Raw genomic sequence first — 16786 nt, 5'->3', positions numbered from 1 at the left:
TGGAGAGATGGGAGGGCATTCCTCCGGAAAAAGCCCACAGGAGGAGCCAGTGAGTAGGTGTTTTGGGGACACACTTGAGAGATGGATTTGTGTAAAGAAAACCCTGCCATTCGAGGGTTGTTAAAGATAGTGACAGTCCTGACCATTGATTCTCCTATTCCACAGACAAATAATACCCAGGCAAAGAAGAAAAGAAAGAAAAGAGAAGTCACAACGTATAAATGCCGGGAACAAGTTGCATACTTAATGGAACTGTGGCGTCGTTTCAGTCGCATTTCATAGAAACAAAATACACCTTCCAGGGTCTGTATTTCATAGCAACAAAATAAATCATCTTAGGTAGATGTAATGTTAACTCTAACTGTGACATTTAAAAGACCACTGATAGTTTTTTTTTTTTTTAATTATGGTAGGGTTTCTTAACTTACTTTTGTAAGCTTCTGTTGTTTGATGTGGGCAGGGGAAATACTATCCCTCAAATGGAGAAGGATGTAGCAGAGATGCCTGAGCCACTGGCTGTGTGAGGTAATTTTCGGCTGCACCTACATAAGCCTTACTTCAAGGGAAGAATCTAAACATGACGTAGAAGGGGAAAGGAGAAGTTTAAGGCAAGAGAAGCTTGAACTCAACAGCATGTAAACATCTGTTTTAAAGGCAAGAATTTCTTCTACATGTACTGATAATTCTTATGTTCTCATACCAAAAACATGCAAAAGAAGAAAATAAAAGCAAAAAAAGGTGCACAAAAAGTTGTACATCTAATGAAGCAATTTGAAAGAATTTCCAAGCAAAATATTGTAGAAGTATTGTAAATCAAGTTTTAAAAATAATCTGACAAGTTATATATATATGCAAGTAGTTTCTGAAGAAGTGCCTTTGTTAAAGCTAAAATGTATATAATTTAACATTTATGGAATATATTTTTTATTTATTTGTAAGCACTTTTAAAAATATATATATTGCTTTGTAATTGACACTATATATTTCTTAATAAAAAAATTCTCAAATTAGCTTCTTATGAATGGTCTTTTTCATGTAGTTAGTAGACAGTTTCACACACAACTTTCTGAGGGGCATCACTTTTTTCAGGTCTTTTTTGAGATCTAGTCTTAATTTCTATTAATTTTAATTAAAAATATTTTTTACTGAAGTATAATTAATATATAACATTATATTAGTTTCAGGTATTCAACATAGTGATTCAGTATTCGTATAGATTGCAAAGTGATTGTCACACCCTGATTAGTATCTGTCATGAAACTAATTTTTTTGTGATGAAAAGTGTTAAAATCTACTTTTCTTCAGTTCATTATCTCCCCTCATCCTTGAAGCCTACTGGCTACTCCCCTCCTGCTTTGTGCCTTAGCCCTGCCTATGGAGAGAACATTTGGGGAAAGGTGGCTTCAAGATGTATTCCAATTATCTTTCTCCTAAATTGTGACTCTAGTCCTCCCTTCCTTACCCTATTTAACTTCCCCCACATCTGGAAGAGACAATGGAGTCTAAAGTAAACAATGCCAAATCCATTCTCCTATTCTGGAATGCCTGCTGCCAACTAGAGCAGCAGGTACCCTCTCGCTCACCTTCTGTGGGAGGGGCCACCCTAACCATAGAGCCCAGGCCAAAATAGAAAAGATAGCAGTATGTTGTTTTTTTCCTTGAGTGGAAAATTTCCCCTGACCACTGCTCTGAGGGCTGGTGCTCACAGAAGAAGAGAGGTTCAAGGTTCCTAAATCCATCTTACCTGCCAACAGGTAAGAGGAAGCTTACATTATGTATCTAAAAAACATTTATGGAGCACCTAGTGTGTGCTCTGTCTTCAGCCAAGTACCAGGAATACAAGAGTAAGTAAAATACAGCTTTTACCCAGAGAAACTGAGAGCATTGCTGAATAGGCAGTTTCCTTTGCCCTGAGGGAATTTTCTTTGTCGTCTTTCCAAAATAAAGTCTTCTTTAAAAAGCCCAGGGCCCTAAATGTCATCATAAGAGAAACTCCTTTAGGTCTAGCATAGGCTAGTATTCATTAATTTCCTATGCAAAAGGTGGGGAAAGAGATGACAGTTTAAACCTATTAGCTCCATTTTACTAGCGGTGAGCTGATGAGATTATACTAAACTGTGAAAAGAAATATTTTCACATTTTTTCTCAAGGTGTTTTCCAATTTCCCTGTAAGCAGAGAGGAATGAAGAACTGAAAATAGAAGAGGCAGCTCAAAGTCATCTGACTGAATGCAGTTTCTTTGAGTTTCCTGCTTTATCTTTAAAATTTTGTATAAATTTTATATTTTTATTTATATATTTTATTTATATTATTTTATAATATTATTATATATAATACATATATAATATTATATAATATTATTTTTATTTATATATTTTATTTTTCTGTGTACCCCGAAGCTGTTTTAATACAAAAGTAATCATTTTTAATTACCTGCTGTCAATAAAAGTAATGTGCAAGAAGATCCACCATATTAATCAAGTAAGAACTTTGCCAAGTGTAAAGAAAATGATGATTATATATGTCTACTTTTTGAAATGCACTGAGGTTTTCAGGGTGAATTCATATATAGTCCATTCTATAAATGTTCCATGGTCTGTGGAAAGAAATTTGCAAAATCTGGTTTAAGCGTATATATCTACTGGAGCTCCTTTGTTAATTAGGCTATTGGTATCATCTATATCCTCATCTCATGAGATGGAAACAAAGAAGCACGCAGCAGCAATTGCAGTTGGCAGTTACCTTATGATCATCTTTCAGATGAAGCCGTGAATGGCAGAGAAATAAGATACAAAGGACCTGAGGTTTTAAGTGCACAAATGGATGGGTAGATCAACCAAACTTGAAGTCCATCCTAATTTCCCACTGGGTGAGTAAGATGAGTAAAGGTTTGGTTTTGAGTTTGTGTGTATCCTTACCTATTGCTGAAAGATGCAATTTATCTGAATGCCAAAAAGAAAGGCTCTGATTTAAGGAATAATTTGAAGTGGGGTTGGGTGTGGGGGTAGTGAGCAAGATGAAGCCAGGCCTTAAAATCACAGGGAACAAAGCCTAAGTTGTGACCTGGGATGGAAGGGGCAGTACTGGAGAAGTTGGCATATAAAAGAAATGCCACTCTTTAGCATATTTCATATTGCTTCCTCTAAACAAGTCTCTTCTTGCCTTGGGAGATTATAGCTAAGCTGCTACTTTTTTAGAGTGTGCTCCCAGATGCCCTACTTTTATGACCCTCCTCTTCTATTCTCCCCTTCACTATTTATGCTTCTTATGGGGAAAGAGATGGTAAGGGATCTCAAATTGTGTTGAGGATGAATTTAGACTGTGTTTGGAGCAGATATCTTAGATATGAAAATTTGTGGAATAATTTGGGGTAAATAGATCACTTGGATGTGGAATTTGAAGTAGTGAAATCTTATGAGTATGGCTCATATTTTGTCCTGGTACAATGTCTAACACACAGTGGATTCCCAGTAAATACGCTGAGTAAATGACCAAATGCATCAAATTGAAATTAAAAGTTAAACACCTGTTTCCCAAGAAGAAACTGTTCCTTAAAGGCTATCATGAGTCAAAAATGGAATTGGCAGCAGTAGTTATCAGGTAAGCTATCTGGTGTCTGCCACCTGCTTTCTCCCCAGCATTACTTCTATAGGTATCTAAAAGGCAAAGAATTAGCATATTCTAAAATGAATCAATGTTATTGCAGTCTGCCCCTCTTCTCTACAGCCTTCCTTTTTTTTTTTTTTTAAGATTTTATTTACTTATTTGACAGACAGAAATCACAAGTAGGCAGAGAGACGGGCAGGTGGAGGGCAGGTGGAGGGCAGGTGGCGGGTGGTGAGGGAGGTTGGGGGGGTGTGGGGGGGTGGGGGAGGGAAGCAGGTTCCCCACTGAGCAGAGATCCTGATGCGGGGCTCAATCCCAGGACTGTGAGATCATGACCTGAGCTGAAGGCAGAGGCTTAACCCACTGAGCCACCCTGGTGCCCCTACAGGCTTCTTTTTTTAACATCCCTCCTCTACCTACTCCCTCCCCTACAAAATGCAAAAGAAAGCATTCAAACATTAAACATCCACTAAGCCTTTATTTTGTGTCATCCCTGGGCACATAGCTGAGAAAATGGATAACTTGAAAATCTTAAAATCCTACCAAAGGATATTTATCATTTATGAACCTTGTGTCCCTTACTTCCTGTAACACAGCCTTAATACTTCTATAAAGAAAAACATACTACACTTTAAAAAAAAAGATTTTATTTATTTATTTGACAGAGAGAGAGATCACAAGTAGGCAGAGAGGCAGGCAGAGAGAGGGGGAAGCAGGCTCCCCATTGAGCAGAGAGCCCGATGCGGGGCTCCATCCCAGGACCCTGAGATCATGACCTGAGCCAAAGGCAGAGGCTTAACCCCCTGAGCTACCCAGGCACCCTACACTTTTTCTTTAAATCATTTTTATATGCTAACTTTCATATTTCTCCAGAATTCATATAGGTTCTCACCAGGTTTGGGTGAGATAATAACCATTAGTTCCCATTGGCTTGTGATATCAAGAGTTAGTTGTCAATCACGTTACAACTGGCAATGGCAAATCAGCTCCAGGTTTGTCCACCTACCTTCTCATTCCAGGATCCAGGATGACAAAGCAGTCCTAGCTGGGATATGTCTTCCTCTTGTGGCAGAGGAAAAGAGCAAGTGACTTCGCAGAAACATGCAATAACTCTTCAAGCTTCTGTTGGGACATAGTGTACATCGTATATGCTCATGTGCAATGACCACAGCAAGTCAAATGTTCACTACCCCTGTTTACAAAGGATTTCTTTTAAGCCGGGCAAGAGGCAGCAATATAAATCTTGCTTTAGGGAGGTAGCATAAACATTGGGAATCCTATAATAATACACACAGCTCATTACTCTAGGAGGGAATATGTATGACTGATATAGAAAAGAAGAAACATTTCACACTTTTAGCATTTTATATACAGGTTTTTTTGTGTGAAGCAAATGTTTTTTAAGTACCTCTTTTGTTCCAGGCACTGTTCTGGGCACTTGTTATATATCAATGAACAAAAAAAAAAAAAGAAAAAAATCTCCATTTTCATCAAACTTACCCACTAAAATATTAAAATAAAATAAAATAAATGTATTAGATAAGCTAATAGTATAGTAAGGAGCTCTCTTTCTTTTTGAATTGAATAAATACTTGCAAGTAATTTGCATCTTGATCACTGTCAAGGCACACCCCAAACACGGCCAGAAATGTGCACTGCTATTGAGAAATCCGGGGTAAAAATGAAAGTTCAAGTAAGTACAACATGTCAAGAACCAGATAACAAGCTATCATTCTGTAAGCATCTGCTCTTTAATTACCCAAACATCCCAAGTGTTCAAGACTCTTCTGTGCCAAATACTATTGTAAGGGCCTACTTAATCAGAGGGAGCCATATTGTTGCAGTGAACTTTGATTGACCCTGCCCCTCCCAGAAGAACTTCCTTGCAAAGCCTAGATACAAGGGCGGGTCAGGCCAGGTGAAGACATCCAATCAGAGGGGCACGCATATATCTACTAGGGTAAATTGAAATTCAATTGGCCGCCCGTGTGTAACCTAGCAGTTTTTTGTGTGTGTGTGGCAGATCTAGCATGACTGTGCAGTTTTCTTTGTGTATTGCAATCTCATTGGCTACCTGTGTATAGCCAGGCTAAAAGTGCCTCTATAAAAGTTGGTTTGCGAGGCTAGTAGGGGCAGTCTCGCCGGAGCAGTAAGAGCTGTAAGAGCTGTAAGAGCTGTCAGTAAGAGCTGTCACTAAGAGCTGTCAGTAAGAGCTGTAAGAGTCGTTGGGCGGGGAGTGGCCTTGCCAGAGCAGCCTCCATCCCAGGAGCGGCCTGTCTGAAGAGCGGCCTCGTCCGGAGTGGCCTCGTCCAGAGCGGCCTCGCCGGGAGCAGCATCATGGGGAGCAGAGTCTGTGTCATCGGGGCTGTCGTCCTCGTAGTCGTCCTCATCGTCATTGCCTCTTCGTCGTTGGGAGTGGCCTCATCTGGGGAGCGGCCTCGTGGGGGTCGTCGTGGTTGCTTCTTCGTAAGAGACGGCCCCTACCGGCTGGGTTGGTTTCTGATGCTGGCGTGAAATAAAGCTTTGCTTGACTTTCGCTTTGCATCAGTCTCGTTCCTTTGATCACTGACCCTAACAACTATAAATCAAGATTTTCTTATTCAAGAATGTACTAGTCAGATGTTCAAGTTAGGTGACATGTTATTCTCATCTTTAAAATAAAATGTAACATTTTAGAACTTGGAGAAACTTAAGAGATTATCTACTCAGGCCACTGTTCATTAGATATAATTGGTTAAGATCTCGTCACCATTGTCAGGTACAAATACGGTCACGTGTATTTTTTACTTTTTATATGTCACTTGATCCAAATCTTTTTTTTGGATCAAGATTTTTTTTTATAAATAAAAACCATATAGAAACAGAACAATAAGGATAAGCAGTTATTTTGTATGTTGAACTTTGGTCCTTGGTTCTTAGATCACCACTGTTTTAGTTCATTTTTACATGCTCAGAATCTATTCCCCAAACCTACATCTTGGGAGGGCAACAGGTTCCAGAGACATGGAGCTACACTATCAGCCATCTCCAGCATTCCAAGGTACTTCTAAGTTCTAATCATCTGCCTAGATTCCCCTTCCCATTATGATTAGTTCCTCATTAGAGCCCTCACTTTGTTTTTGACAGCAGACCTCAGAGAGTACTATTTCAATTCAGGTCTCCTGATAACATTTAAATTTTATCTTTATTCACCCAGGGGGCACCTGTACCCATCCAAGTTACTCAAGTCATAGTTGTACTCACCAGAGTCTATAAGGGCTCCTCTTTTCTGAGTTTTAATATCCCACTGCAGCTTTCACCCAGGGCAATCAAACATACTGACCTCCCTGCTCTACGCCTGATCAAGTCCACTCAGGTTATTTATTATCACAATAATGAAAAACTGCTCGAAGAATACTCACTGTTGTCTTTGTAGGAAACCAAACCATGAGCACCAGTTAAAGAGGAAACTCAGGCCTTAAGAAGTTAAGTGATGTGGGTCAAATGGTAGAAAAGGACAACACCTAGTTCAGTATTCTATTGCATTACACTACGTTTCTCCTTTGATTCAGATGTCCATCTTCTTATAGCTACATCTATGTTTCTAAAGATCTCCTCTATAGGGGTGCCTGGGTGGCTCAGTGGGTTAAGCCTCTGCCTTTGGCTCAGGTCATGATCTCGGGGTCCTGGGATCGAGCCCCGCATCAGGCTCTCTGCTTGGCGGGGAGCCTGCTTCCCCCTCTCTCTCTGCCTGCCTCTCTGCCTACTTGTGATCTCTGTCTGTCAAATAAATAAATAAATAAATAAATCTTTAAAAAGTAAAAAAAATAAAAAGATCTCCTCTATAGCTTGGAACAAGGCAAAGTCAGTCAGCCAGAGTTCTCCCTGGCTTCCTTTGTAAAGAATCACTACCATATTGGGGCACCTGGGTGGCTCAGTGGGTTAAAGCCTCTGCCTTCGGCTCGGGTCATGATCCCAGGGTCCTGGGATCGAGCTGCGCATCGGGCTCTCTGCTTGGCAGGGAGCCTGCTTCCTCCTCCCTCTCTGCCTGCCTCTCTGCCTACTTGTGATCTCTGTCTGTCAAATAACGTGTGTTGGAGAGGATGTGGAGAAAGGGGAACCCTCTTACACTGTTGGTGGGAATGCAAACTGGTGCAGCCACTTTGGAGAACAGTGTGGAGATTCCTCAGGAAATTAAAAATAGAGCTTCCCTATGACCCTGCAATTGCACTGCTGGGTATTTACCCCAAAGATACAGATGTAGTGAAAAGAAGGGCCATCTGTACCCCAATGTTTATAGCAGCAATGGCCACGGTCGCCAAACTGTGGAAAGAACCAAGATGCCCTTCAACGGATGAATGGATAAGGAAGATGTGGTCCATATACACTATGGAGTATTATGCCTCCATCAGAAAGGACGAATACCCAACTTTTGTAGCAACATGGACAGGACTGGAAGAGATTATGCTGAGTGAAATAAGTCAAACAGAGAAAGTCAAGTATCATATGGTTTCACTTATTGGTGGAGCATATCAAATAATATAGAGGACAAGGGTAGATGGAGAGGAGAAGGGAGTTGAGGGAAATTGGAAGGGGAGGTGAACCATGAGAGACTATGGACTCTGAAAAACAACCTGAGGGTTTTGAAGGGGCGGGGTGGGAGGGTGGGGGAACCAGGTGGTGGGTATTAGGGAGGGCACAGATTGCATGGAGCACTGGGTGTGGTGAAAAAACAATGAATACTGTTACGCTGAACATAAATAAAAAATTTAAAAAAAAAAAAAAAAAAAAAAAAAAAAAAAAAAAAGATGTATTTGATTAACTGGAAAAAAAAAAAAAAAAAAAAAAAAAAAAAATCTTTAAAAAAAAAAAAGAATCACTACCATATCAACACCATTAGCACACACTTGAGCCACACTGTTATGCTGGTGCAACACATATCTATATTAAGCACACCTACATTAAATTGATTATTAGTGCCAGGGAATGAAAACTAACAACGCAGGTGAAATTTGGAGTTATGAATAATTTTGCTTTAGTAGGTAGTGATGCTTGCTGGTACTATGAGTCAGAACTCAACACCACATTGGCAAAATAAAGTAGTATACTGTTCTTAACTGGTTGGTATGAAAAAGAATGCCTACTGCAAAAGCATTTTTCAGTTTTCCATAAGTAGTACTAATTTTAACATTCTTTTAGGGACGCATGGCCAGCTCGGTCAGTTAGGTATCCAGCTTTTGATTTGGGCTCAGGTCATGATCTCAGGGTTGTGAGAGCAAGCCTTGCATTAGGCTCCAAGCTCAGGGCAGAGTCTGCTTAAAATTCTCTCTCTCCCTCTGTCCCTCCCCCACTCTCTCAAATAAATAAATAAATACATACATACATAAATACATAAATAAAATAAAATCTTTAAAATATATATAAAATATATATAACATTTTTTACTAGAAAAAGAGAAATCATATTCAACTCTTACTCTATTTCTGCAAGTTACCTTGAGCTCTATAGGTCATCTCTGTGTTGCTAGTGCTAACTAATGAAACCTCAGAATCTAGCCTTAAAATAAAATAATACAGTATGTTTTTTATGTTATCAAAGAAAGCTTAGACAAAGATGAAGGAGCTCTCTCACCCCTGCAGCCATAGAGGAGGAGAAATCATTCTTTGTCATTAAGAATCTGATTTGATAAAACATCATATTGTAAATTCTTACAAGAATAATCTGGTTTTCCTATGAAATATTTGAACTTAGGACTCCTTGAGTATCCTCCCAAAGTGGCTGTTGACTTCCTACAGAGCAAATGACCAAAAGGGAGCAAGTCAAAACCTTCGAAGTCTTTTATGACCTATCCGCATTACACAAATTAGCCCTATTTAGTGTGAGAGGGAACTACGCAAGGGCATTGACTACAGGAGGTAAGAATCACTGAGGGCCATCCTGGAGGCTGGTGATCACAATACGTGAAGTCGCCAACAAAAAAGAAATGGTCTTTATCATAAACTACTCAGAAACAGTCATATTTAACCCCTTTTTAAAAAGTTAGAAATGACAATATGGCACAGCTGTATATTTAATTAACCTGAATATTGTGAATCCCTAGTGTGTTGAATTAAATTGAAAATGATCATTCGTCAATGATCTACTATATCCACATTTTCTTTTATTCTAACTTGTGACTAGTATCCTTGGAGGCAAAAAGACTAAGAGCTAGTTCTTTTCTCCCATCACACATTCACACACTTTGCTGGCAGCTGAATAGCAGGCAACTCAGGGGGGCAACTGGTGGAAAGAATGGAACTTTGGCCAACTGTTAAACTGGAAAACTCACAATCAGCCCAAAATATCTCCCCTTTAAAAGATCACAGCACAAAAGCTAGCATGTAAATCTACTGCTAATACACTACTGGATTTTCCATGATGGTTCTAATTTTTAAAACTTTTGCTTCACTGTCCAGATGTAGGTTAAAGAACATAAATCTGAGTATCAGACAGGCCTAAATTCAAATTGCTGCACTACCATTAATTAAGTGACCCTCAACAAGTTAGGTAACAGGTAATCTCAGGTAATTTCAGGTTCCTTATCTAATGTGAATCCATATGCGTCTTGTGGCCCAAGGTTTGATCTTGAAAGTGTGATTGCTGGATGCATATTTCTCCTCTCCTCCAGCTTCAGTGATCTCCCCTTCTCATACTTTTGTAGCCTTTGTGCTAGTCTGGATTTGGGCACTAAGTAATCTCAGAACTTTGTACAAACCACTTAACCCGGAATGAACCAGTTTCCTTATTTGTAAAACAGTAATAATAATTTTTGCCCTCAACACCTCGCAGCCTTGATTTGAGGATTAAATTATGATTATAATTGATTAAATTATAGTTAATTTATATTAAATTAAAATTTAATATATTATTAAGTTATTAAAATTGTAAAATCATGGGTGTCAAAAGGCTTTGTGAACTATGAAGTCCTAGTTGAAGAAACTTCAATTTTCCTACCAACTGTTAATTCATGCAGAAGTCTTAGTTTTGGATTATAAAAGCAACATCTGCATTACACACAACTTGTAAAACTCTTAAAAATGTCTATCTAGTAATTAAAATCACTTGTACTCATTTGCAGCACTCAAAGTAAAAAAAAAATAATATTACAATTTTTCACTCTAAGCAAACTCAGTAAAAAAGAAAAAACCTTTTTATTATGGAAAATTTCAATTTTATACAGAAGCGTAAGGATAATATTATGAACTCTCAAATACGCATTCCCCCAGATTAAACAATTAGCAATCCGGTTTCATCTAAACGCTGCGCCTCATCCACAATTATTTATTTATTTCTTTATTAAGAATATTTTATTTATGTATTTGATGAGAGAGAGAGACCGTGCATGAGCAGGGTGAGGGACCAAGGGAGAGGGTTAAGCAGACCCTGGCGAAACACAGCCTAGGGCAGTGCTGGATCCCAGTGCCCTGAGATCACGACCTGAGCCAAAACCTAGAGCCCTGGGCTTTAACCCAGCGCTACACTTCACTTTTACAGATATATAAAAGATTAAGAATCTTTTTTTTTAAAGATTTTATTTATTTATTAGAGAGAGAGAGCGCGCGAGCGCCCAGGCAGACAGAGTGGCAAGCAGAGGCAGAGGGTGAAGCAGGCTCCCCGCAGAGCAAGGAGCCCGATGTGGGACTCGATCCCAGGACGCTGATATCATGACCTGAGCCAAAGGCACCTGCTTAACCCACTGAGCCACCCAGGCGTCCCAAGATTAAGAATCTTTAAAAAGTATAATCACAATACTACTATGACCTATAAAAATTAACAATAATTTTTAATATCAAATATCCTGTGTTCAAATTTTCTCCATAGTCTCATGGTTTTATGCTTTTTTTTTTTTTTTTTTTAATAACTACGCATTTAACTTAACTCCATCTGTGTTAAGACTACACTTAGTCTCCCTTCGCCGTTCTGGATATACGGCTTCCCGTGTCCCCCCTCCCCGCAAGGTCCCGCTGAAAACTGATTCCAGTTTCTTCCAGCCTCACCGGTGCTGGGGAGTTTAACAAGAGCACTTGGAGACGGCGGCCCGCGGAACCGAAGTCGCGCCTTCCGTGAGAGCTCCGGAGGGAGTTCTTTTTCAATTGCACTAGAGCAGTCTCTGCTAACGCCCTCGGCAGCGGGTACCGGAAGCGCGCTTCTAAGTATGTAGCGCCGGCAAAGTACTGTGCCACGAGAAGCCGTGAAGGTCCTGGTCAGCGCTTTCCATCGGGACTGGAGTGTGGAGGAACCCGGTCCTCAGTAACGATGGAGCGGGGTTCCGAAGGTCGCACCGGCAGTGCGCTGTTCGCCGGGTTCCGGGCTTTGGGGCTTTTTAGCACTGACATTCCACACGTGGTGCGGTTCAGTGCGCTGAAGCGCCGATTCTACGTGACGACCTGCGTGGGCAAGAGCTTCCACACCTATGACGTGAGTGACTTCTTCCTTCGCCCGCTTCCCAGGAATCCCCCTTCCGAGCCCCCAGCCCTTTCCTGGGGGCAATCCCGCCCTCCTCCCCCAGCCGATCCAGGGCTTCCCTTTTCTCCTGGTCTCTTCCTTAACCCCTACCTATCCTGTTTCCCCGCCGCTTCTCATCCACGTGCTGCTTCCTTTAGCCCTTACTGTACGCGTGGGGCGACTTTCGGAGGCACGCTCGCTAGGGGCAAGGACCAGAAAGCATTTCAGCTCTGTGGCAGCATATTCACCAAATATCTGTTGAAGTTCCCTTGAAGATGTAAATGTGATTAAGACAAATCCTAGCCCCCTGAATTCTTAACAAGACAGACTTGTAAGACAGTTTATTGTGCGATTTCTGACCCACCCTGGATTAGAAAATTAGATTAAAATGCATTGGAAGAACTAGAGGGATGAGATTTATTAAGATTTGGGAGACTGCCCCCATTTGGTAGCAAACTAATTTCCTTAAAACTTCCCCTGAGCATCTATTTCTACCAACATTGAGGGTTTGGCACCGTGCCTCTTCGTCTAAGCCTTGCAGCAATTCCTTTCCTTACGAGATAGGTATGGTTTTTTCGGAGCATCCTTACGTAAACTAGAAAACAATTTCTGAAGTTTAAGTTATTTGCCCAGGTGTTCCTACCTGTTAGTTGATGGGTTTTCTCCTTTAATTTCTCATCATTGTAATGGTCTTTTGTTGCTGTTTACTCTTCTCCCTTATCTCCAAATCAATGTATGCTCTGTGAAAGCAGGGACCTTTTCTTGATGATGAGAATAATAATAACCAGTATTAATTACTTTTTCAGGAAACGAACTGTAAAGTTGTATTCTTTGAAGGATTGTGGAAAGCAAATGGGTTATTAGCAAGGATAGGTAGTTGTAGCTGGTTGAGTTAGTGGAAGAGGAAAGTGAAGACCATGCCGGAGGTGGACATGGTGGTGGTGATGGCAGCTAACACTTATTGAGCATTAATTATGACTGGCTCCATTCTGTTATATACAAATTTTGCACATTGAATACTCATAATAATCCCATAAAGCAGGTACCAATTTTAATTCTTATTTTGTAGATGAGGAATTTGAAGCAGTGGGTAAGTGGGGTAACTTTGTCATGGTTATACCGCTGGATCAATAACCATAGATTGGGGTCAACTAACTACACCCTGCAAGCCAATCCTGCCCACCATTTGTTTTTGTAAACTCAAAGCATTTTTATTCGTTTATTTTACAGATATATTTGTGTTTATTCTAATATAACAACCTCCAAGGAAATTTTGCACAATAGTAGGATTCAATATAATTGAATTTTGGCATGGAATGGAAACCTGTGTCTACTTCAACTTAAGAAATAGCATATTTAATTTGATCTCCAAGGGCCTTTTCAGTCTTAGGATTCTTGCATCTCTACAATTTGAATTTCCACTTATAGCCCTCTCAGCTCTGTGCTTCAGAGTTGGGTGGCTTTGACATTTTTAAATGACGGGGAAAAAAATCAAAAGAATGATAATATGTCATGGCATATGAAAATTACATGAAAATCAAATTTCTGTATCCATAAATAAAATTTATTGGAATAGAGTCATACACATTTGTTAATTATGTGTTTATTATATGTTTCCATGTTTTCTTAGCAGTTCAGCAAAGACCACATAGCCTACAAAGCCTGAAAATATTTACTGTATGACTCTTTACAGAAAACATTTGTCCACCCCTTCCATCACTACTCCTGATGAAATAGTTGAAAATATAAGCTTTCCTAATAATGAAAAATGAGGATCAGTAAGTGTCTTTTTAAGGAAAGATAATATAGCAAACTTATGTGTGAGATTATATTCTAATTTTTAGGTGTTAAATGTTCATTAACAAAAGCAATTACAATCTAATCTTTTTTTTTTTTTTTTTTTAAACAGGTTCAGAAACTTAGTCTGGTTGCAGTAAGTAAGTGTAAACTTTATGCTGAATTTATGCATTTTAGTATCTTTTAAAAATCTTAAAAATTTTAACATTAAGACTTACAGAGTATATAAGAAATCCAGTGTGTAGTTCTGATAAACTTAACTAGTAAAAAAAAAAAAAAAAAGAGTTCAGGATAGGATCATATGCTGCATTTCGTTGTTGTGTCTTGAGTCTTTTTAAATTTGTGTTTCACAGCATTGACATTTTTGGAGTATAGTCTAGTTCTTTTTTTTTTTTTTTTTTTTTAAAGATTTTATTTATTTATTTGTCAGAGAGAGTGAGCACAGGCAGACAGAGAGGCAGGCAGAGGCAGAGGGAGAAGCAGGCTCCCTGCTGAGCAAGGAGCCCGATGTGGGACTCGATCCCAGGATGCTGGGATCATGACCTGAGCCGAAGGCAGCCGCTTAACCAACTGAGCCACCCAGGCGTCCCAGTCTAGTTCTTTTTTAGAATGTCCTTCAGTTGGACTTTTTCTAATGTTTCCTCATGATTAGATTCAGATTATCCCCTACGGCAAGAATAACAAAGAAATAATGCAGAATTCTCAGTGAATCATATTAGCGGGCGCATGCTGTTGGTTAGTCCTGGCAGTGAACTTTGATCATTTTATTAAGGTGACATTTGTCAGGAGGCTCTGTTTTGAAGTTTTACCTGTTATAATTAATAAGTATCTTGTGGTAAGATCCACTGAGACTATGTCGATATACTATTACTTTTCAGAGCTTTACCCACTGTTTTTATCATTTAGTGATGATTCTTGCCTGAACCAGTTATTAGCATGATGACTACCAAATAGTGATTTTTTGATTCCATCATTCTTTCTACTGTAAGGAAGAGTTTTCCCTTTTCTTCCATTTTGATTTTTTTTTCTAATGGAAACTGTTTAACAGAATAAAGGACTTGCCAGACTTGAGAGAGTCTAGTGTTACCATCGAATAACAGAAAGAGAACTTTATTAGTTTCATAAAAAAAATTTTAGGGGGCACCTGAGTGGCACAGTGGATTAAAGCCTCTGCCTTTGGCTCAGACCGTGATCCTAGGGTCCTGGGATGGAGTCCTGCATCTGGCTCTCTGCTCAGCAGGGAGCCTACTTCCCTCCCCCCTGCCCCCCGCCTGCCTCTCCGCCTACTTGTAATCTGTCTGTCAAATAAATAAATAAAATTTAAAAAAATTTTTTTATGAGATTATAGAACGCAAAAGAAGGGCACTATAATGTAAGTTGAATACAAAGTGAATGATTAACCTATAAAAATAATATTTGAGAAGTGAAATCTTAAAGTGGAATATGTAGCATGAAAAATACTTAAAACAGTTCTCTGTCTTCTAACTTTCCTGCCCCCCAAAACAGGAATAAAAAGAAAATGCCAGTGTGATCATGATAGAGAAGAGTGAAGGAATCATATCATATGAGAAATGGGTAGAGATGATAGGCATATTTACCTTGTAGACTGAATAGATACCATATTTTTCATTTTAAGGGTCAGAATGTAGAGTATCAGATGGGTTTTTTCCCTGAGGTTTTTCCAAAGGGTAGAGTTAAATAGGGTCCTTGGTTCTATTAACTTTAAAATTTTTGCTAGAGTTGTTAGTGAACTTGATATTCGTTGAGGTATTTACATGAGGAGTAGGTAACTATCTGCCAGTTTTTTATATTAAGTGAGGATTTTGTCCAGATAACTTCAAAAAGCTCTTATTTGGGGGTGCCTGGGTAGCTCAGTGGGTTAAGCCTCTGCCTTTGGCTCAGGTCATGATCTCAGGGTCCTGGAATCGAGCCCTGCTTCGGGCTCTCTGCTCTGCAGGGAGACTGCTTCCCCCTCTCTTTCTGCCTGTCTCTGCCTACTTGTGATCTCTCTCTCTCTCTCTGTCAAATAAATAAATAAAATCTTGAAAAAAAAAAGAAGCTCTTCATTTCTTTAGGATTATGTTTTTATGTCTGTAAATACCAGATATTAGTTCTCTTAGGGAAGGTCAAGGTGATTTCATAGTTTTGGTCTGATAGTATTAGATGTATAAAATAACGTTGATGTCAAATTTATACTGATTCGCAATTTTTATTTATATATATACACACATATCTGCATATTTTTAAATTATAGCCATGAAAAATGTTCCATGTATATTGAGGTTTCTACCTGTGCCGAGATCTTAAAATTTCATACTTATTTTCTATTTCCTTTTACCTAGGTAACTCTCTTCCACAGGATATCTGCTGTATGGCAGCTGATGGGAGGCTAGTCTTTGCTGCCTATGGGAATGTTTTCTCTGCATTTGCCCGTAATAAAGAGGTTTGTATCACTGAACTATTTTAATTTGTCTTTTGCAGTCAGTAGTTGATTGTCATGAAAGTGGAGAGAACTTATCGTTGCCATTCTTCAACTGGGACACTCTGGACATTGTGTTTTTTTAATCGTAAACCTTTATGTAGCTTTCTGGAGGAGGAGAAATTGATTTCATCGAATTCTCAAAATTAGTTAAAACTGGTACTTTAGTTCAGTTTTCTTTGTTATGGATGAATATCAGAACTATTTGGGCAACTTCTTCAAAATTTTCTTGCTCAGTTGGCCCCCATCTCCTGAGCTGTTTACTTTGTATATTGGGTTGGGGTAGGATTTTTAAAAAATGCCTTTGAAAATGCTTTCCTGGGAGATTCATATTTATACCACTGCTTTATGTGAATTGACTTTTTCACTGTGAACAACTCAGTCCATGACTCCTTTTCTTAAGAACCAAGTGCTTGTTTTCTATATAGAGAAAACGATTCT

General features: G+C 39.2%; 1 protein-coding gene across 1 annotated transcript in view; it reads left to right on the top strand.

Moving 5' to 3' along the window:
• Positions 1 to 11725: 11725 nt before the first annotated feature.
• The window catches only part of WDR36 (WD repeat domain 36), a 42952-nt gene continuing 37891 nt past the window's right edge, over positions 11726 to 16786 (top strand). Inside the window, exons 1-3 of the mRNA XM_080803423.1 lie at positions 11726 to 12042; positions 13979 to 14006; positions 16209 to 16309. Of these exons, the coding sequence (XP_080659549.1) occupies positions 11881 to 12042; positions 13979 to 14006; positions 16209 to 16309 (291 nt within the window). The 5' untranslated portion in view covers positions 11726 to 11880. The remainder of the gene's footprint in view (positions 12043 to 13978; positions 14007 to 16208; positions 16310 to 16786) is intronic.

The sequence above is a fragment of the Martes martes genome, assembly GCF_963455335.1.
Source record: "Martes martes genome assembly, chromosome: 5".
Lineage (NCBI taxonomy): Eukaryota > Metazoa > Chordata > Mammalia > Carnivora > Mustelidae > Martes > Martes martes.
This window is presented reverse-complemented; position numbering and strand designations above follow the sequence as displayed.